At 43.0% G+C, this 21523-nt stretch overlaps 1 protein-coding gene across 1 annotated transcript in view; it reads right to left on the bottom strand.

Moving 5' to 3' along the window:
- SLC9A4 (solute carrier family 9 member A4) overlaps positions 1 to 21523 on the bottom strand; it is a 66482-nt gene that overhangs the window by 12660 nt on the left and 32299 nt on the right. The window contains exons 3-8 of the mRNA XM_007108517.2: positions 17356 to 17615; positions 15915 to 16132; positions 12892 to 13094; positions 12233 to 12319; positions 8458 to 8528; positions 4497 to 4658 (exon numbers count right to left, since the gene is read on the bottom strand). Of these exons, the coding sequence (XP_007108579.2) occupies positions 4497 to 4658; positions 8458 to 8528; positions 12233 to 12319; positions 12892 to 13094; positions 15915 to 16132; positions 17356 to 17615 (1001 nt within the window). The remainder of the gene's footprint in view (positions 1 to 4496; positions 4659 to 8457; positions 8529 to 12232; positions 12320 to 12891; positions 13095 to 15914; positions 16133 to 17355; positions 17616 to 21523) is intronic.

Raw genomic sequence — 21523 nt, 5'->3', positions numbered from 1 at the left:
TCAATCACTTCGGTCTAGTGGTGGTAATTTCTAAAAACTTATTGTATGAATAATATACGCTCACTGTAGAACATAGGAACAACAAAAAAAAGGAGAACTAAAGAAAATTAAACCCATCTTTTAGTACTATTACCTCCCTTGACATATTGGAATAAACCCTTACAGAGCTGTGATTTTTTTTCTTTTCTGGCTGCAGCTTTTTGAAATGCACACATGTGCTGAGGTGCTGTTACCCGCTTGCACAGGTCTTAGGATAATTGACCATAGAGACAAGAAGCTATTGGTTTCAAGACAGGCCACTTTTTAAGTCCCTTTCCCCAAACATTAGTAGCGATATCGCCATAAATAGCAAGGATATTTTTGTAAGTAATGCACAGTGGGTAAAAGATTTTTAAGGGCTTGGATGCTGGATATCACAGGACGCCAGCATTTACTTAGCAATGCGATCTGTCGACTGACTAATGCCCTTCCTGCAAAATCACTGAAATCAGTTTCCATATCGCGGAGCTGCAAACGTCAACACTATTGATATTCAGTTACCACCCTCGGTGATTTAAACATTATTATCAGGGCATTTCAACCTAACTGTTTAAATGTCCTTCAAATAAAATTTATTCTGATTTAGATACACCCACGCATTCCCACAATCTGAACACATTCCTTTATTATGGTGGAAGGAATCTATTGCTAAACAGAAACAACAGCTAATCAAACAGTTCCACTTTGTGTGTTCATAATAAAGTGACCAAATAGGAAAAAACTATGGGTAAAGGAAATGGTAAAGTTAAACCTGAGATAGGAACTCTAACTTGGCATTCTCCCCAGTTTATAAGTAACCACTCTGGGAAGGACCGGACTTAGTTCAAGCCCATTTAGGCTGCTGGCTGGATGTGCAGTCCAGGGTTCCCGGCAGCACTGCCTCGTATTTATTCACACTGAGAAGCTGCAGCTATAGAATCAGAAGGGTGAATTATTGATTCGGGGAATTACTGGTGCATGGACTTTCCTACCTGCTACTTCGTTAGCAAAATCACTCCTGAAATGATCATATCATGAGTACAGGAAAGATACACTCCTCAGAAAAACTGAATGTTAGTAATCTCTAGGGCAAAAAAGTAAAATTATAAAGTGAAAATCTCGTCGCTGGAACAAGATATAAAAGAAGCCTCTATTACCTTAAATAAAAGACCACTTGTTATTTCATGGCCATTGAAATCAAACTGGAGAAATCTGAATCTAAATGTATTTGAATAAAAGGCTCACATTTCCCTTAACTTAAAAAAAAAAATCAGATGCTGTGATGCTGTAAAAAGAGGTTTCAATTCTAAACAGCAATAGAGATATGAAATCCAGTAGATGTTATCTTCATGCCATAAGATGGAGTCCCCAAAGATCATATATATCCTGATTTATTTGGAAGAATCCATCCTCTTTCAGTAGCTTTATACATGAAATCCAGGGAAATGAATGTTGACTGGAGGATGTGCGCACTAAGTAAACAATGGTAGTAACAGATCTTCTGTGTATGTGGTTGCCTTGTGTCTTCTTACAAAAGTCACCGAGGTGACCAACACTGAGAACGAGTGAAGAATGCAGAGCTGTGGGCCCGGTTCCCTACAAGGCAACGTTCCATCATGGAAGTGAACATGGCATCAGAATCTTCATACTAGTGTCTTTGGTGTCAGAATGCATGACTGTGAACTTATACCTGTCAATATGTGATCAATTTAAAAATTCTTCAACTGCAATAAATTAATTTGTGCTTTTTAATAGATGACATTATAATTATTTGGGAGTTTCTAAAGACAATATCCTGAAGTCGCACAGCTGTAGTGTGTTATGCCTACAGATTTACTATAAATATATATTTGTTATCTTTCATTTTCTTCTTTTTTAGCATCTTTATTATAAATATTTTAATCTCTTCCCTTTAATAGTAACCAAATATTTTTTAATCGGCTTGAGCCTCTACCCACTGATGTTTCTAAGAACTTCCTACTCATGGGTAAAGCAAGGTGCCTCATAGTTAGAATAATAATCCAAGTACATAGTCTATTTATTCCATAGTGTTGTTTTGAGAGTCAAATAAAATAATGTATGTAAAAGTAAAGGAATTCCCTAGAATCAGCATTGTCTGCAGTGTGCCACAGACAGCTTCTAGGGGTAGTGTTCTCCTGAAGGTCACAGAGTTTGGAAATCTAAACCTCTCGTAGAACAATTGCTTAAACTTCTAAAGAAAAAAAATATATGCGCGTTTTGTTGTTATCCTCTCATACGGAGTCACAAAAAGCGAGCTGAGTACACACTTCTTTTTCCTATTATTGTATGAAGGTTTGTTTTTTAAGAAATTACTGCTTTGATCTTAGGAAAGGAATTCCTTTTTGCTTGACGTCCTACAGATTTCTGATGAGATCAAATGAATGCAATTTAAATACTAAACTTGTAGTAAGTATCGGTTTAAAAAATCTCCTCTCCCACCTCGGTTAACTAACTGGTTTGGGCTATAGGGGGAAAAAATGTCGCCAACCTAGAAGGCTCTCTTACTAACCTTGAGTCAATGTCTGAAAAACAATTGACTCAACACAAGGGCATCCTCTAAATGAAACTGGCTTAAAAATTGCCTTGAGGTCAGGAACTGGGAAACCTGCTTATGACCAGTGCGACGTAATGTACAGAGATTCAAAATATATTTTAGCACATGAGAGACTGATTCTCATTTGAGATAAGTGCCCCTACATTCCTAGACCAAGTGCTTACATCACTAGTAAGCAGAAGGTTGAGGAAGTTCCTCATGGTCTAAGCTGCCTGCACCGGTCCAGGTCCAGCCCTCCTGCTGAGCGTTGAGTTAATTCTCATCCATCCTTCAGTGAGCAGGTCAGATGCTTGGGAACCAGATGAGGTTCCCTCTCACGCTCTCACAGCTCCCTGCGCTTTATGATCGTATGTTTGTGTGCCCTATTTTATTACCATCAGGACCCTGCTCCAGGGGTGGGCTCCCTGAGGGCAGGGACCGTCTGCTTCCACAGGCCGTGGCACATAACAGGTGCCCTAGTACTCCCCTTCGCTAAGGGGACGCCCAAAGGTTCAGGAATCAAGTGAAGTAGGATTTGAAGGCAACATTGTAGAAAATAAAAGAATGCAAAATTATCCATGATGAGTGACATATCACCATTTTAAATAAAGACGAGATCAGTATCCCCGATTATTTTTTCTGCCTCAGGCTCTCACATGGCTCAGCACGGTGTTGCCAATAAATATTTGCTAGCGCATTCCCATTTTAGGACCAGAAGTTTCCTTAAAGCCACGTAGAGGGCAGCACCAAAACCAACCAACCAACCACAAAAACAGTCTCACTGAGAAATAAGGCAGAAAGCTTTCTGTTTATACACAGATGCCCTCAGGGGCGCTCCTTTAGATTTTTCCCAGGCTGGAAATTTTCCCCATGTAAAAAAGATGATGGTGTTTCTGGTTCATTAGCAAGTAAGGGATGAGAAATAACACTCAGGTGTTAATGACAATTTCATTGCTGTCTATTCTTAGCTCTTCTCTCAACTTGCTTTTCAAAGGTGAGGATGTGGGGAGATAATTGAAACTCATTATCTTCTGAAGACGTCAGGATGGAGGGGCTGGTGTTCCTTATGCTACATACACGTTGTGACTAATTTCCCCAATTCGTAAACCATTTCTTGGGAGAAAACTGGGCATCTTCGGCGAGGGGGTGAATTAATTCTTATGACATTCAAGGAGTTCTCGTTAAATGTCAGAGACTTGAAGCAGCTTTAAAAAATGTCTAACCAGCTCTTGGGACAGTTGGTTTCCAGATGCTCCAGCTGAAGCACCAGGCTTCAAAGGGCATCATCTTGTAATGACGGGGTATGTACCAGGCTTACCCCACCCTCTGTTCCACTGGTAGCCAGTTCCCTCCTTGCTCCTGTTCACAGCTGGTCTCACACAGATGCGGCATTCTCCCAACTGCACACAGATCTTTGCCTGAGACACAATTACAAACACGGCCTTCTCTTTAAATATCCCACCAATCACCACACCTCTTGCTCCTACATCACTCATGCCCAAATCCAAGTTAGTGCCCTAGGATGCTGACCTGGTCTCTCCTCATAGAAGACAGGAAGAGAGATGACTTATGGGAGAAAGACAACGGCAAGATTAGCAGAAGCAAATGAGCATGGGTTAAAGGGTAGACATGTCTAAACAGGAAGACTTGTAACATATGCTAAAGATCTTCTATAAATTCATTTGCCCAGCCCTCCCAAAGAAAGATGTCAAAAAACTCTCATCTTTTTGCTAGAAAGTAATTTTCAGAAACTAGGTGAAACAGATCGAGCATGGACCAAGCTATAAGATGCCAAGACTTAGATCTTATTTCTTCCATTTTTCCTTTGTCATATCTCTGCCTCTTCACTCCTAATAGTACCTTTAAATGGAACAATGAGTAAGTGCCCCATTGAAAGTCTAGATCCAGGGCAGATATCACTTACTGATGGGGTAAGGAAAAGGCTGTAGAACTTAGTATCCCGGTCTCTGCCATCTCAATAGCTTGTTTCATTTCCAGCTTCTTGTACAAAGAAACGATGCTCGATTTTGGCAGGTTCTCTCGGATTAGGATTTTCCGTAAATACTTATGATCAAACTTCTTAAACCTAAAAATGGAAACCAACAGCTGGGAAATCTTCAATCTCTGTATGTGTTATGTAAGTATATACTTTTTCTAGAAACAAACTACACTTAACTTTATTTTGAAAAACACCATGACAGTGCCTGGAACACATGTGACTTTGAACACATTAAAAAAAATAATAATCATAGCATTTATACATTTTTTAAAATAAAGAAAGGATGGCCTAGTGAGCTGAATACATTGAAAATCAACCAAACAAAAGGAAGGGACAAGCTGTAATCAGGGCAAAAAGTGGGCATTAGTGGGGAGCTGGGGAGGCCAGCTGAGTTCTAATTGTGGGAGAAGAAACAGGGTCGGGGGTCTGCTGTACCATCCTAGTAGCTCCTAACCGCGGCAGCTGCACGCACAGTGATGCTGGCCTGTTCAACCAGAGCCCACAAGTTTAAACAGCCTGGTAGTTACAGTAGTTTTGTCCATTACGCTGCAGATCATTCTGAATCCTGCCAGTTAGGCGGGGTGTGGGGAGGACCTACTTATACGCTGACAGTCTGAGTGATGGAGCATCTGAGTGACGGAGACGCTGATGGACGCTGACTATTGCGCCAAAGCTCCGGCCGGCCCATTAGACCGAGCCACGTGGAGCACACGGTGCCTTCAGAGCCCACCATCTGTTGGGAGGAGGAATTTTCCACACCTTCGATCATTTTCCATTCAAAGAGTAATTTGCTGCCTGATTTATTCTGGGATCCTGGCTTATCTGGTGGTTGGTTGGTCTCCTGGTCTGTGAGGTGGATGGACTCTGTATCAGCCGAGGCTCCTCTGGGTGGAGCAGTCTGTGATTCCTTGGGCTCTGTGATCGGTGTTTGGTTCATACCAGGCTCACTCTGGCTCCAACTGGGTCACCCCTCAGCCTTCTCGCTTTCTGTCTCTCTTCGTGAGAAGCTATTGTTGCTCTTTATTCCTCAATCTACTGCCATCGGCACCCCACCCATCAGGACTTCCCTGATGCTCCTCGCCCTGGGTTCGGGTTCACCTTGACCTTGGGTTGGTCAAGGCCAGTGGTTGCCATTGTCCTTGCCCTATTAGCCACTGGCTTCTTCTGTTGGGCCACTGGGTCACTTACTCTGAGCCCTGCACATCCTGCTTCCCTTCCAGCCTTGCTCACGACTTCTTCCAAGTTTCCTCTGCCCCTGCTCTTCCTTACCTGCCCCAGAGGCATGGAAGCTTCTCAGAGTCCCGTCCCCAGGAAGGTTCCCCTCTTCACCGGCTGGTAGTCCTCTCACCCACACCCACGGCTTTGGTTACCAACACTCACTGACAACTCACAACCTCTATCACAGCCACAATTTCCTCCTGAGCTTGAGACTAACTTCCAAACAGGGGCTGAGTGGGTATCTGAAGCATCTTAAACAGAATCTGTTATTTAACTCCAAACATTCTTCTACAGACTGTAAGCTTAACCACGGCACTGTTACCTGCCTAGGTTCCGTGTCTGAAGATCTGATGGTCACTCTCATTTTCCCTTTCCTCATCTTCCCCTCCTTACGCCATAGCCAGCCTGTCTACCCCAGAAGTATTTCAGTACCTCTTCTGCTGGTTCCTTACCCTCACTAGTCGGAAATCTCTGCAGCTCACTGAAAACAAAAGACCTGAACCCACATCAAGGTTGCACTGTACAACAGGTTAATCGACCTCTTAGAGTTGGTTTGCTCATCTTTAAAATGAGACTAGGGACTTCCCTGGTGGTCCAGTGGTAAAGAATCCGCCTTCCAATGCAGGAGACATGGGTTTGATCCCTGGTCAGGGAACTAACTTCCCACGTGCCGCGGGTCAACTAAGCCCGCGGGCCACAACTACTGAGCCCACGTGCTGCAAACAACAGAGCTGAGGCGCTCTGGAACCCACACGCCACAACTAGAGAGAGAAAATCCGCATGCTACAACTAGAGAGAAGCCCACACGCCACAACTAGAGAGAGAAAACCCGCACGCTACAACTACAGAGAAGCCTGTGTGCTGCAGCGAAAGATCCCGCGTGTTGCAACTAAGACCCGATGTAGCCAAAAGTAAATAAATAAATAAGTTTAAAATAAATAAATAAAATAAAATGAGACTAATAGTGATAACACAGGAGAGTTAAGGAGATCATGTGAGATAATTCCTCTCTTTCTAATCCAGCTTCCATATGGCTGTTGTAGTTTGCCTTCCAAAAGTCAAGTATGGCCATGCCACTCTCCTATTTAATAGCCTTTTGATATGAGTTTTAAAGGTCAAATAGAACTTTATAGTGTTAATGGCTGTAGAGAGCTCCTTAGCTCTGTACCATAAAAGTGTGTCCCTGTCTTTCCAGTCATGTCCTCCTTTTTTCTCACCTTGTCACTCTCCCTGACCATATCCACACCATGACACGCTCTCCCTTGCCTTTGCAGATGGAAATACACTGCTGCTACTGCTGTTGCTTGGCAGGCTTTCCATTCTTCTTTGCTTGGAGAACTCATTTATTTTCCAAACTCACTCCCGCTTCTGTATTACTATAGTTCTATGCATTTGCCTCTGTTATAACATGCGCCATATTGAACATAATTATTTGTTCAGGCTCTTTCTCTTCTCCCCCCCTCCCCCCAGGACCACATGTACTACATTGTGAAGACCTAGAACACAGTGAGCGTGTCGTACTACTCTTGACATAGTTTAGAAAGTTAGGTATAGATTCGGCTAAATGGAAGAATATTTAATAATGCTTCATTGGAATAACTATGGCTTTTGAACTTAAAAAAATCCATGGCCTAAATTCTAGATCGGTGGATAGTCAGAGAATTTAAATTCTATTTTAACACTGTAAGGACTGCTAAAACGATGCTTTTTTCTACCTCATAAAAAAAATCGCACTCAGGAGACTTCCCTGGTGGTCCAGTGGTTAAGACTTCACCTTCCAATGCAGGGGGTACAGGTTTGATCCCTGGTCGGGGAGCTAAGATCTCACGTGATCTTAGCCAAAAAACCAAATCATAAAACAGAAGCAATATTGTAACAAATTCAATGAAGACTTTAAAAAATGGTCCACATCAAAAAATCTTAAAAAAAAAAAAAATCCCACTCAGAAGCTCTCAGTTTCTGTGCCACCACCCTGCAAGAGCCAGAATTTTTAAGATCTAGTCTCTCTTGGCATCACCAACATCAATATGTTGGGAATGTCTACCATTTGGTTAATTGAACTACTGCTAATGCCTACATCCTCCAAACAGCAGTGTAAAACTTCAAAAATCTCGTCTTCCTCATCCTCAATAAACTCTCCTCAGAGCCATGTCATTAAGAAATATGGCTGTAGACTAAATCCAGAAGAGGATGAGTTCTGAAATGTGCGATGTGGTGGAGAAGAGGGCCCCCGGCATCCTTACAGAATCGTTATGCGGGAAGGACCTCCCCCACGATGGAGGAATCTCTTCTCCAGGATCCCTGATGACTCACCAACCCTCCTTTGCAGCCTCTTGAAGCCTGTCATTCCCTGGTTGTGTTTCTCGTATCACTGGGAAACTTGCCCTTGTTTTTAACTTAAATCTGGTGTCTCTAATTTCCACCTGTCAGTTGTACTAGTTTCCTCTAAAGCAACCAAGCCCAAGTTCACTGCTTCCTCCACCTGGTAGCTCTCCATTTCCCAGGACTTCTGCCTGCTTCCCGTATGGCATGGCTCCCAGGCCCTTTATCTTCCTGGCATCCTTCCTCAGGATTCCTTCTAGTTTTATGTTCAGCTTCCAGTGGAACCTTCTGAGGTTCCCCATGTCACATATATGCCTCCTCGGTGCCGAGACCTCTGCCTCCTTACTTGTCTCTCACTTGGTAGTGGCTCCACTGCCCACACACATCTTCAATTCCAGCCTTCAAGTGATCCATCAGCTGCCAAACCAAACACAGAAAAATGAGTGCTGATGAAACATTAACCCTACAAGACACACAAGGAAGGTTAATACACCTTGGAAAACAAAGGGGGCTTTACTTTCAGGAGCATACCCTCTTTTCTATCACTCTGTTCACGTAATTGACGCTTATTATGCCTTTCCCAGTAACACCACTTAGTTTCATGATGCAAAGGCTCTAAAGACAATTTCTTTAATAAAGCATATAACTTGCAATGAAAACAAGGTACCTGCTTTGCTTTGAATACTATTTTTCTAGAGTGATCTAGGAAATTTCTCATTACTGAAATCACATGGATATAAAGCCTAATAATTAACTCTTCTTTTAATTTCATTGAGAAAGAAAAGAATATGCCAGTATCCAATTTATACAGCTCCTGAAAATATAATTCTACAGGTATTCTATTATAGTAGCAACATATAACAACAAAATTTATCTATATGCCTCAGTTTTTGTTTTGTTTTGTTTGTTTTTTCTTTTTTTTGGGGGGGCCGTGCCACACGGCTTGCGGGATCTTAGTTCCCGGACCAGGGTTTGAACCCGCGCCCTCAGCAGTGAAAGCACAGAGTCCTAACCACTGGACCACCAGGGAATTCCCATGCCTCAGTTTTTATCTGATCATTTTGTCTCAGTATTTATATTTCACCATCCAAGCCAATTATACTACATTTGCTTTATCCAAATTGTTTATAGGAATTTAGAAAAAAGCACAGTCTCTTCATAATTTATTACCTTACAAATAAATCAAATTTGTAATCACTGAAGTTTCACATGGCTTCTAAATTTTTTTTTGCAAAATAGATTAAAATACTAAATTAATTCTGAAATAATTATGTACTCTCTGCCAATAATTATACCTTTGTCTGAGAAAAAGAAAAATAAGAAAGGGGTGAGATACCCAAGTTCTATTGTCTTAGGTATATATCTAATTTCTTAAAATAATGAACAGAGGGGATGAAGATAGAGACAAAAATCTTCAATCGGGTTAAAGCACTACTTATTTTTAAATGCTCACTCCCTATCCCCATCTGTTGAATAGTTTCAAATGGCCTTGAAAATCTTTCATTTGCGTTTCCTGGAATTAAAATTAATTTCCTTAGGTGATTTTGGCCATGAAATTCAGGTCTGACTTTTGAAAGACTTCATCAGTTTCTCCAGCATTAAAGTTATGGACTTTCAGGCATGAAAGAAACCTCCAAATTATGTGGGCCAATCATCCCCTCCAAGCCTGAATCTCTTGTAGAGCAACTGTGCCGAGTGTTTCCAGTTATTGCTTGCACGCATCCACTTCACCTTTGCGTGAGCCATACAAGCAACTGTCCAAACACTCTTCATTAACAGAGCTGAAGCCTCTCACCCTATGTTTTCCATACATTAGTTCTCATTTCTATTTCCTGTAGCCACATGAAACGCCATCCCTTCAATACTGTGTTGGACTTAAAACAAACTGGCAGAAACCATGATCGACTTCATTTTCACTTTTATCAGAGTTGGATGTTTTCACCAAAACCGCCACTAGGCCATGTCTGCTGAAGTGGAAGCTGTTACCCCTTCTTTATTATAAGTTCAGGAAGAGCAGAAAATCCCATGTTCCATTAGAATAATGATTTCTTTCTTTCTTTCTTTTCTTTCCTTCTTTCCTTCCTTCCTTTCTTTTTTAGAACAATGATTTTAGAAGCAAGTCAGGCAACTCTGAACATTATTCATCGTGATCGTTTTCTGAGGTGTCAACTTGGCTAGGCTACTCCCCTGTTATTATTAATACCCATCTAGATGTTGTTGTGGAAGTATTTGGTAGATAGGATTAAAGGTCACTGATCAGTTGCCTTTAAGTAAGGGATATTATCCTAGATAATCTGGGTGGGTCTGATTTGATCATTTGAAAGGCCTGAAGAATAAAGCAGAAGAAAATTCCACTTGCTTTTGCCTGAGAGTTCCAGTCCACCCTTCCTGATGGCCTGTCCTACAGATTTTGGACCTGCCTTCCCAGCACCCATAGTAGGTGAGCCAATTCCTTACAACAAAGCTGTTAATATATATCTCCTACTAGTTCTGCTCCCCTTGTTGAACCCTGACAGAAACACTGCTAGCTGGGACCCAAAAGGGAGAGAGAGAAGATGAAATGGGAGAGAGAGTAGATGAAATGAAAGAAAGCTACTGGGCCCCAAATTTTACAGGCAAGAAGCAGGCTGATCAAACTAATAAGCCGCTAGAGCTACAGATGTAGAAAACATACTTCTGGTTACACCAGGGGGCAAAGGGGGGGAGGGATAAATTGGGAGAATGAGATTGACATATACACACTACTATACATAAAATAAATAACTAATAAGGACCTACTGTATAGCAGAGGGAACTCTACTCAGTACTCTGTAATGGCCTCTATGGGAAAAAAATCTAAAAAAGAGTGGATATATGTATACATTAACTGATTCACTTTGCTGTACACCTGGAACTAACACAACATTGTAAATCAACTCTACTCCAATAAAAATTACAAAACAAAACAAAACAAAACTAATAAGTCACAAACACCTGCTACTGTTCATGAAAAAAGAACTATGACTCAGAGGGTGGAGGGGAGAACACAGTAGGTGGAGCAAAGTATCATAGAAGATTGTTCACAGGACTGGAAACCAGGACTGGAAACCCAGGCAGACTTGGAAATTTGCTTGGGGTAGATGGCTCCTTTTTTCCTTCCATATTTCCCCCTTTTGGAAAGGGAATATCTATAGCCATTATATGATGACTGTCCTACCAGTGCATTTTGGGAGAAGATGACTTGTTTCTTGAGTTTCACAGGTTCAGAGTGAGGAAGAACTGTGTCTCAGGACAGATTATACCCAGAGCCTCATCCATCCTTGATCTAGATGGTTGAGATGCTGAGAGTTGGGTCTTTTGAACTCACAAGATGTAGGTGAGATTTTCGGTCTCTGAGTTCATTCTATAGTGGATTGAGGCTTTTGAGATGTTGGGATCGGTTAATGTATTTTGCATGTGGAACAGACATGAGTCTTTGAAGGGCAAAGGACAGATGCAATAGGCAGAATGTATGGTCCCCAAAGACGTCCAGGGTCCTAATCCCCAGGGCCTGCAAACATGTTAGTTTTTATTCAAAGAGGAATGGATAGCAGACGAATTTAGGCTTGCTATTCAGCTGACCTTATGATAGAGAGAATACCCTAAATTACCCACATGGGCCCAGTATAACCATAAGGTTCTTTAATGTGGAAGAGGAAGGCAGAAGAGTCAGTATCAGAGTGATGCAGCATGAGAAAGCCCTGACTGGTCATTGTTGGCTTTGAAGACAGGACAGGTCCACAAGCCGAGAAATGCCAAGAACCTCTAGCAGCTGAAAAAGGCAAGAAAACAGACCCTTTCCTAGAACCCCCAGAAAGAAATGCAGCCCTGCTACATCTTGATTTTATCCCGGTGAAACCCACTGTGAACTTCTGACTTCCAGAACTGTAAGATAATAACTGTATGATGTAAGCTACTAATTCTACGATAATTTCCTACAGCAGCACCAAGAAACTAGTACAGTCACTGTTGGTGGAGCTGGAGAGGAAAGAGGCCATGTCTAGTGACATATACACACCTCATCAAAGTTCTAAATCACTCCCATAGGTGACAAAGAGGGAACGTCTTATCAACTTATTAATTATGACCAAGAGATAACTTACACGGGTATGAAGCTCTTCGTTGATGGATTCTTTTTTATTGGTCTTTCTAACATCCAGGTACCTGACCAGAGGGCCAATTGTGATTCCCTAGATCGTAAACCACAAAATAAAGCATTTTGTTGCATTGAAGACTGTCAGGATAGAGAGCAAATCTATTGCAAATTTAGAACTTCCAATTTTAATGTCTTTGTTTTGTACTAGTTCCTCCTGGATAAATGCTCCAGTGTTTACTTCAGTTCTTACTTAATACCTTTACACTCTGCAATAAAAATAGGCCTGAGGTCTATAATTTAAAGCAGGGATTTAGTTTCATTTCTTAAAATAACCTCCCATTAGTTTGCTGAGAGCTAATAGCAGCTATAATAAAAACTATTTAGCACTAATTGTTATCTCATTATCAGCAACAGACATTAGGGGAGCTATCATTCACCTGTACAAAGGGATATTTTGATTAATATGTTTTATCAATTAAAAGGTCACAAAATGTCGAGATTACAGGATAACCAAAAACATGATCTAGGAATATTTGGGAATTTAGTTTGGGTATTGGGCACTTGTCTGAAAATCAGATAAAGTGTCCCTTTCTTGGTATTTTACTAATTTAATACACAATCCTGAGAAGAATCGACTTATTTCAAATATGAAAGAAATCTACCAACCTGGATGAATACAGTAAAATATATAACTACTAGAGTAGCAGTGACAAACATTTTCTTCCTAGGAAAAAGAGACAGAGGAAGCAAAAATGCAAGTGAAAAACTTCCAGCTCCTCGGACACCACTGTAGAAAATTATGCACTGGTCCTTGATGGAGAAGGGGAAAGTCCGAAACTGGTTACTGATACAGAAGAGAGCAAACACGCCTAGAAGGGGGGAAATACGTATTAGAGCAGAGGGTCACGAATGAGGAGACACAGCAGCGTTAGTGAACCCAAGTCGTGTGCATGTGCCCACAAAACAAGGCAACCTAATTCCATCACACCCATGGCAGTCTGTCCCAAACAGAACGGCTTACAAAATTTTCTACTTCTTGGGTAGTTGTGAGACAGCAGTGCTTCAAGTCAGAAGTGTTCTCTGGTAGTTTCCCAGCATGACTGCCTCTGTGTGTGTGTGTGTGTGTGTGTGTGTGTGTGTGTGTGTGTGTGTGTGTGTGTGTGTGTGTGTATTTAAAGTAATAAATCTTGATACTTTTGATATAAGAAATGGTATATATTTTCTAACCTATTTTATAAATTTTGCTCAGCCTTTCAAAACTAAGAAAGCAAGGGTATCACTTGGAGGGTAGAAGCATTTTTCTCAGCTCATACTCTCACTGGGTCAGTGGAAGCGGTGTGTGATTTTGAAGGTGAGATTAGCCCTCCCAGTGCCCGGGGTCTGTGCAGGTGAGCAGATCTTTGGTGGTTGGTTTGGTTCTTCTTGAGGCTCAATGCAAAAATGAAAGGAAGTTTGCAAGTGGTCCAAGGGGGGCTTCTTACTGTAAGTAAGTGGAAGGTGGAGGGCAGGAGAGCTTGCTGAAAACACATAGGTGTTTTCAACCACATTGGTTTTTCATCCCCATGTGGCTGAGCTGCCACCCATGCAGTGATTCCTAGTGAGAAAGGTCCCTTCACAGATGCTCTGACTCATCGAAGCAGAGGTTTCCCTGGAGAACAATAAACCTCTCGGTATCTTCATGTGGTTTCGAATCGCACAGACATCACAGCAAAAGCATCACTGACATTAACTCTACTGCCCTGTAGATCCCCACGGTACTTGAACTGAAAGGGACCTAACAAATTTGTCCACACCCACTGTTTTGTGGTCGGGGAAGAAGCTTTTGAGTAGTTAACTGTCTGTCCAAGGTCAAATAGCTAGTTAGTAAGAGTGATAGGACTTGATGTGACATTATAAACTTATACCAGAGTACCCTTAATTCTTTTCTCTCCTGAAGACCCCACAGGCACATATATTCAGAGTTACTTTTATGAATATTTTTAATATTTCTACATTCTTGTTATTCTTTCCTAGCATCCTCTGATAGTAGAGACACTGACAGTGCAGGAGACAGTAAAATTTAATTTTTCTCATTTTGTTTTGTTTGTCCCGGCTCCTCCACGGGCTAGTCCTATGACCTTGGGCAAAAGTCAATCTTTTCATGTACGCAGTCTTCTCACCTGCTTTCTGGAGGTACCGAGTACTTACACCAGAAGGTGGACGTAAGGTTGAATAATTTAACATCTATGAATAACATAAAGCACGACCTTCTGTGTTATAAGCCTTCATGAGTGTGAACTATTCTTAGCTACGATGAGTCAGGCGGGAGTGGGAGAGCTGGACTCCGACACCTGGCTCTGTCCCTCGCTGTGACGTGGCCAAGGCATTCTCCTGGGAACTGTTACATCATTTCCCTCGGATGGAAAATGAAGGAGCTGGGTGGCTGGTCACCAAGGGTGAAGCATCGTGAGGTCTCCCCACCATTAATCTCCCGGCTGGTTTCTATGCTTGTTGGCTGGGCGGAAGCTCTGAGGTGGCGCTCCTCTTGACATTAACCCTACTCTCCTGTAGATCCCTACAGTGTTAGAACTGAAAGGGACCTACGAAATTTGTCCAGACTCACCATTTTGTGGTTGGGGAAGAAGCTTTTGAGTAGTTAACTATCTGTCCAAGGTCAAATAGCTAGTTAGTAATACTGATAGGACTTGTGAGATTATAAATTTATATCACAGAATCCTTAATTCTTTTCTCCCATGGAGACCCAATAGGCACATATATTCAGAGTTATTTTTATGACTATTTTAAATATTTCTCCATTCTTGTTATTCTTGCCTAAATCCTAAAAACCATTCTAAATTTAGAATGGATATGCTCAAGATGAGTTCTGAGCCATTTCCCCTAATTTCTCTTTGAGCAATTGACTTGAAAATACTGATCAAAGTCATGTAAAAAAATGCTTCAAATATTGGTTAAAGTCTTTTAAAAATATAATCGCTTCTAATCAAAAGGTAAAGCATATCTTGTAGTTCAGTACTAAGCGTTCTTTCTAGCTCCAGAAACATAAATATACAAGTTAAATTAAAAGCCATTAGTCAAGACACCTCGTGCTTTTAAATTAGGCATATTTTATAGGGGTGATACCAGTTACATCGTAAAGTTGCCTTTACTAAGCACTTTTCAGAAATAGAGATTCACTTCCTTTGTTTTCTATATATCACACTCAACCCTTGACTAAAACCACCGGTAATATTTAGGAGACTGTTTTCTAACAGTACTTGCCTTACAAAGACTACAGTTTGTGAGCTCTCACTTTTGCTGTAACAAAAGTATAAAAGAAAGCCCGCAGTTTATAATCTATATCTGATTTAAGGTGCATGAACTCCTAAACTGGCAAAGAAGTGAAGAGCAAGGGATAAATGTACTGAGTTATACTTAAACGTGTAGATGTGAAAGTTTCCTCTCAATTCAAAAAAAGTGCCCCTGCTCCTGCCTTGCTTCAGTGCACAACCTTATTGGCCAGTAATGATTCTGAACTGATTGAGGAAGCAGACGGAGAACATTCCTGGTCACTACAAGGTACCCAAACCCCCCTAACCAGTAAAACCAGTTGGCATCACCTCATTGCTTATGCTCTAACCTTGCAGGAAGGAATAAGAAAAATTAAAAAAAAAAGAAGCAGGTGGGACTCTCCGGGCCCTGCTGTGTCTTACTGATGGCTCTCCAGATCAGGCAGAAGGCCAGGGTGAAGCAGACGAAGGCCCAGTTCCACTCGTGGTTCTTCCCGACGGTGGACACGCCCATGAAGATGAAGATCAGGGTCTCACTGACGCTGCTCAGCATCTTCATGAAATACTTGATGGTCGTGTAGGATGTCTGGGACACGTTTTCTTCGACATACTTTTTCATGGTCACTGCACAGGCTGTGATTCTGCAAAAGGAAAAGAGTCTCAGGGAGAAGCCACAAGACCTTGCCCCTCATTGGAAAGTCCTCCCTATTGGTGATGGCACGGAGACACAAATCCTCTTTTTATCCAGAGAGAACATCTTCTCCAGTCCTCTTTCTGGCTGCAGGTTTTTCCTGAGATTTTCTTTCTTCCTCTTCTTCCTCCCTAAGGGGTCTGCACAAGTTGACTGTGTGGTAGGGAAGGTGGGCGTGACAGGGTTTTCCCGCAACAAAATGGCGCACAATTCATGCACGAGCCAGAAGCAGGGCTGTTTTGATTTAGCTCCCTCTACCCCTACCTCGTACTCTCTACTTCACCTGCCTTAAACCAAAATAACCCAGTGCAGTTACCTAGAAAGAATACTTCAGCGAGACCCCCTCATGCTGTAATGTTTCCTACAAAATTTTAAGGAGACACTTTTCCTTTAAGAGGTTTTGTTCTAGAGCCACTTAGCAAGTCTGGATGGGAAAGAAAGGACTTTGCCTTGTCTTCGTAGTTTGCTCACTTTTAAGGTGGGAAAATGATGAGTGCCTAGACTTTACACTATTGTATTTAATTAAGATAAATACTTCTATACACTAACACCGTGCCCAAGTGGCTGGGTATGACGGTGATGTCATAAAGAAGGCAACACGATCAGGTAGAATAAGCCAAGTTGAGAAGCCTCATTCCAAGATCTACGCAAGGATAAACATTTCAAAAATAGTTTCATTAGGAAAAAAAGTCTGAATTGCTAGTCTTATCCCATCTCCCTAGTTTCACTCCACACTGAGCAGTCCTGGAGCTGTGATGTGATTTGAGGGAGAGAGCAGAAGACAGAGCCCAGGAATGATAGTAGCTCGTGGCATGCTTCCCTTTAACTTTAAAATAATGCCTTTTTCAAGGAAAAAAAATAACGACTGAAGTGAGACTTTAACCTTGAACCTCCCCCAGCTCTTCTCTGCACCAGTTTTTCTGAGAGTTATAAATTGACCTTATAATTACTCTGCAGGAAAATCACCAGAACAGAGCAAAAGCAAATGCTGGAGAGAACATTTGTTTGGCAAAAGACCCGAACTGGATGTTACAAAAGTTCCAAAAACCTGAATCCTGAAACGCTTTTGGAGATGAGCATTTAGGAGTCAGGCCTTTCTCAAAGGCTGGTCCGCAAGATGTGGTCCTAAACTCTCTTTTACTGGATGAGAGTTGGTCCTTGGTTTGTACTCACGCCAGGATGCCAGAGAGATAGAGCGTCTCAGCCGCTAAGTAGGACAAGTAGCTGAACATGAAGACGATGAGGGGTTCAATCGCGGAGATGTTCTGAGTGAAACGTGTGATAAACGCAGAAATGAATCCAAAAATGACGCCGAAAAATACTCCCCCACACCCCACGATAATGAATCGGGCACATCCAGCCAAAATGTCCACAGGTTCTATGTCTTCAAATTTATGCATCTTTGTGAAGGCGATTAATATGTTATATAAGACCTAGACAAAACGAAAATGAAAAAAAAAAGTAAACATGACTTAGAAATGAGAAACAGCTTACACACAGATTCTTAACTTTGTGTCTAGTTAAATAACACACCACAAAAATTACATAACAAGAAATATTAACATGGCTGCCTAACATTGAAATGCCTTCCAAATAATTTAAATGTATTCAGTTTCTCCGAGTAAGACGTATAACACTCACAGCTTCCAATCACCAAGCACCTACTACACGCCAGTCTCTTCACTAAGCTCTGTGTCATTATCAGTTGATTTCCTCTGGCTCCGGATGCACCCTTCAACAGAGGCTTGGTAATATACAGTGACATTCCTTTATTTCTCCTTTAAAATGAGCGCCACGTTAAGCTTGCTCAACTGAGGGGCATTTCAGGAGGTGGGGGCTTCCTGCAACTTCCGTGGGAGGGATGAGAGCCAGCCATGTGGGCGTGAGAACTTCCAGGGGGTCCCGTCAGGGCCACAGGGACTGAAAGTGGTCCCCTGCCACCGCGCATCCTCCACCTGACTGATGAACTATCCTCACGCCTCTTGGCACAGGACAATCAAGCCCCGGCATGGCCCTGGTGCAGCATGCCTGTGGCCAGGGGTCCACCCCCGCAGGCGTCCCTCTGTGAACCCAGCCACGCAGCCTGCTCCTCTGAAGGCCCCCTGGCCCCTCTTGAGCCCAGGATCCCACAGCCCAGTGCCACTGACTGCAGAAGACTGCTCTCCTGTCTGCCCTCCTTGCTCGCCCATCAAGTCCAGACCAGCTCTAGCTTGGCTAAATCAGCCAGCTTCTCTGCTGTCCAGTGGCCCATCCACACCTTCTCCAGGGAGATCAGAACCCCTTCCAAGTTCGTTCTCCTTTGGGGGTCATCCCTCATCTCTAGGGTACCCTAAAAAGTTCTCTTATGTCTCGTAGCTATTCCTTTATTATAGCTAATAATTTTGATATTAAAATTTCTCTGTATAACCTACGGTGTGCTTTCTCTTTCTTGGTTGGACCCCACCTGCTTTCCATATACAGTATCTCATTAGAATCCCCCAAACGACTCCAGTCCGTGTGATACACACTCCCAATTTTCCCACTATTTCTCTGCTTATTTCCACATTCATATGAAGCTGCAGGGATCGATTTATCGCTATTTCATGCCACTTGGCGACCCAGAACTTGGACTGAACTTCAGAAGAGTGGCAGCCCGCCACACAGGGAGACACGTAAACAGGTAAAGTAAGATCCGTGCAGGAAATGAAGACCTTTGAGAGCCCCAGACCCTGAAGCGTCCTGCTAAACCACAGCACACAGCTATCAACTTTGCTCAGACCAAGACAAAATCAGAGCAGGGGGCAGAAGCTAAACTGAAGGAAACCGCGTCCGTGCTGGTATTCTGCGTACTGAAGAACCGCAGCAGTGCCCTGGGCCCTCCAGCGCGGGTGCGTCTGCGCCCCATTCATTCCCTCTCCTCCCTCCCACGCCGCTTCCCCCCTCCCCTCTGGGCGTCATCCTGCGCTCTGCTTCCTGCTCACCCCCTCTCCATCCCCAACTCGTCTTTCCCGACAGAGACACTCAGTGGCCCCTCCGTTCTTCAGGGTGCCCCGACAGCCTTTGGATTCTGCTTTGGCTTCACCCCCAGGGCTTACCAGACTGCGAGCTGACCCGTCAGCCACGGTCTGCTCCCTGCAGACGGCTGCAGCCATCTCCTCCCAGTTCCCCTCCCCAGTCCTGGTCCCTCCAGGTCCCCTGGGCGCATGGCCTCTGCTGACTTCATCACCTTTGTGATTGAAGATCGATGTTTTCCCACCGAGAGGCTGGCAACGAACCATCACCTGCAAATGGTCCCTAGGCTGCTACCTTGTTCACGTTCATGATCGTAAACTGTCAGGGTGCGTTTAAAACAAAGCCCCGCTTCATCTCATTTGCACTCTCTAGTCAACAGAGAGAAACAGAAGAGCCAGCTAGTCTGTGAGGATGAACATCTCTGCTCCTGGGTGACCCGGAGCCACGAAGGAAACTCTTTATACACTTTTTGCTGTCTGTTGGCACATGAAAATGAAGAATCTTATCCAGCCCAGCATTCGGCTTTGGAATGTGAGTTGGCAGAGAGGACCAGTCCTCCACGTAGCTCAGCTGTTACCAAGCCCGCTCTTGGATGCTTCATCTGGCGAACTCTGTTGATGGAGGGGAGGGAACATGAGGAAGGCGTGCAATGACCCCTCTGCTCATGAGTTCCCCGTCCTCGCGACCCTCTCCAGAGCAGCTGTGTCACATTGCCTTCTACGTTAGTTCCCTAGGGCTGCTGTGGCAAAGTACCACAAACTGGGTGGCTTAATTCAGCAAACATTTATTTTCTCACTGCCCTGGAGGATAGAAGTCTAGAATCAAGGGGTGGACCGGATCATGCCTCCTCTGAAGGTGCTGGTGGGGGGACGCAATCTGGAAAGCATGTCTTGGTTTGTGGACACATCAATCTCGTCTCTGCCATTGTCTTCATATAGTCTTCCTTGGATGTGTCTCCCCTGCATCTTCACATTGCCTTCTTATAAGGACACCAGTCACTGGATTTAGAGCCCACCTTAATCCAAAATGAGCTCATCTTAACTAATTATATCTGCAAAGAACTGTTTCCAAATAACATCATATCCTGAGGTTCTGGGTGGACATGAATTTTGGAAGGGACTCTATTGAACCCAATGCAGCTTTGGTAGCCAAAATGACCTTACAATGCAATTAACTTGTAAAATAGGCTAGAAGATCTTAGTTATATATCCTTTCAGGGCACAACTTCATTTTGAATTTCATAAGACCCTAATCTGGGGCTTGTCCTCCAAATGGATCCATTATGCTTCTTTGGAGAGCCCAGGACACATGGTTTTCTGTGTCTGGATTAGGTCCCAATTTTTAGTGTACAATAATTATCAGCCAGTAACCTACAAACTCACTTAGGAAAGGGAAAGTGGACAGAAGGTTATAAACAGGTTTGTTTCTTATCCCAAAGAGATGTTTCCAGTGAATTTTCTGGAAGAAGGAGAATCTGGGGAAGGTGAAAAAGAAGAATCAGGAAGCTTGGTGCAAATTGGTCCAAGCAAGGACACACACCACACACACACACACACACACACACACACACACACTCACACACATGCGCGTGAGCACGCCCGTGCCATGAGCATTACCAATTTCTGAAATTAGGAGAGGGATTACTTTAAAAAAAAGAGAGAGACTTGTCGAAATCTCAAACCAGATTTAAGAATACACATACTGAAGTGCAGAAATGTTGGAAAATATAAAAGTACAAAGGAACCTCCCCCCATACAAAAATGTTACCTACTATTTCCCGAGAAAACCACTATAAACATTGTGTGTATATATATATATATATATACACACACACACATATATGTATATATACATATATATACGATATTATATATAATATCTCAGCCAAAGACCTAGTGTGGCAGGGTTACTAAGGCAGGTCCATTTCTGGAAGGTGCACGACCCCTCTGATGGGTGCCCTTAGCCTGAAGACTCCGGATGGGCTTGATAAACTCTTGTAGAAATGCATCCAGTTTCCCTCCATCCCTCTCTTTTCCCCGGGGTCACTCTGCTCTCCCTTCTCCCTGAACTCCCTCCCCATTTTCTCTGGCAAGAGTTTCCCCTATAAATCTCTTGCACATCTAACACCCTCTGTGTGTCTGACGCATGGACGGCCTGAACAATATCTAGCTGTCTCATTGTGTATCGACCATATTTTACAAAACTGCTGTAATATGCGTCTATTTTATTTTATTTTTTTGCGGTACGCGGGCCTCTCACTGCTGTGGCCTCTCCCGTTGCGGAGCACAGGCTCCGGACGCGCAGGCCCAGAGGCCATGGCTCATGGGCCCAGCCGCTCCGCGGCATGTGG

Source organism: Physeter macrocephalus, chromosome 12 (genome assembly GCF_002837175.3).
Source record: "Physeter macrocephalus isolate SW-GA chromosome 12, ASM283717v5, whole genome shotgun sequence".
NCBI classification, from domain to species: domain Eukaryota; kingdom Metazoa; phylum Chordata; class Mammalia; order Artiodactyla; family Physeteridae; genus Physeter; species Physeter macrocephalus.
Note: the sequence above shows the minus strand (reverse complement) of the source record. Positions and strands in the feature narration are given on the sequence as shown.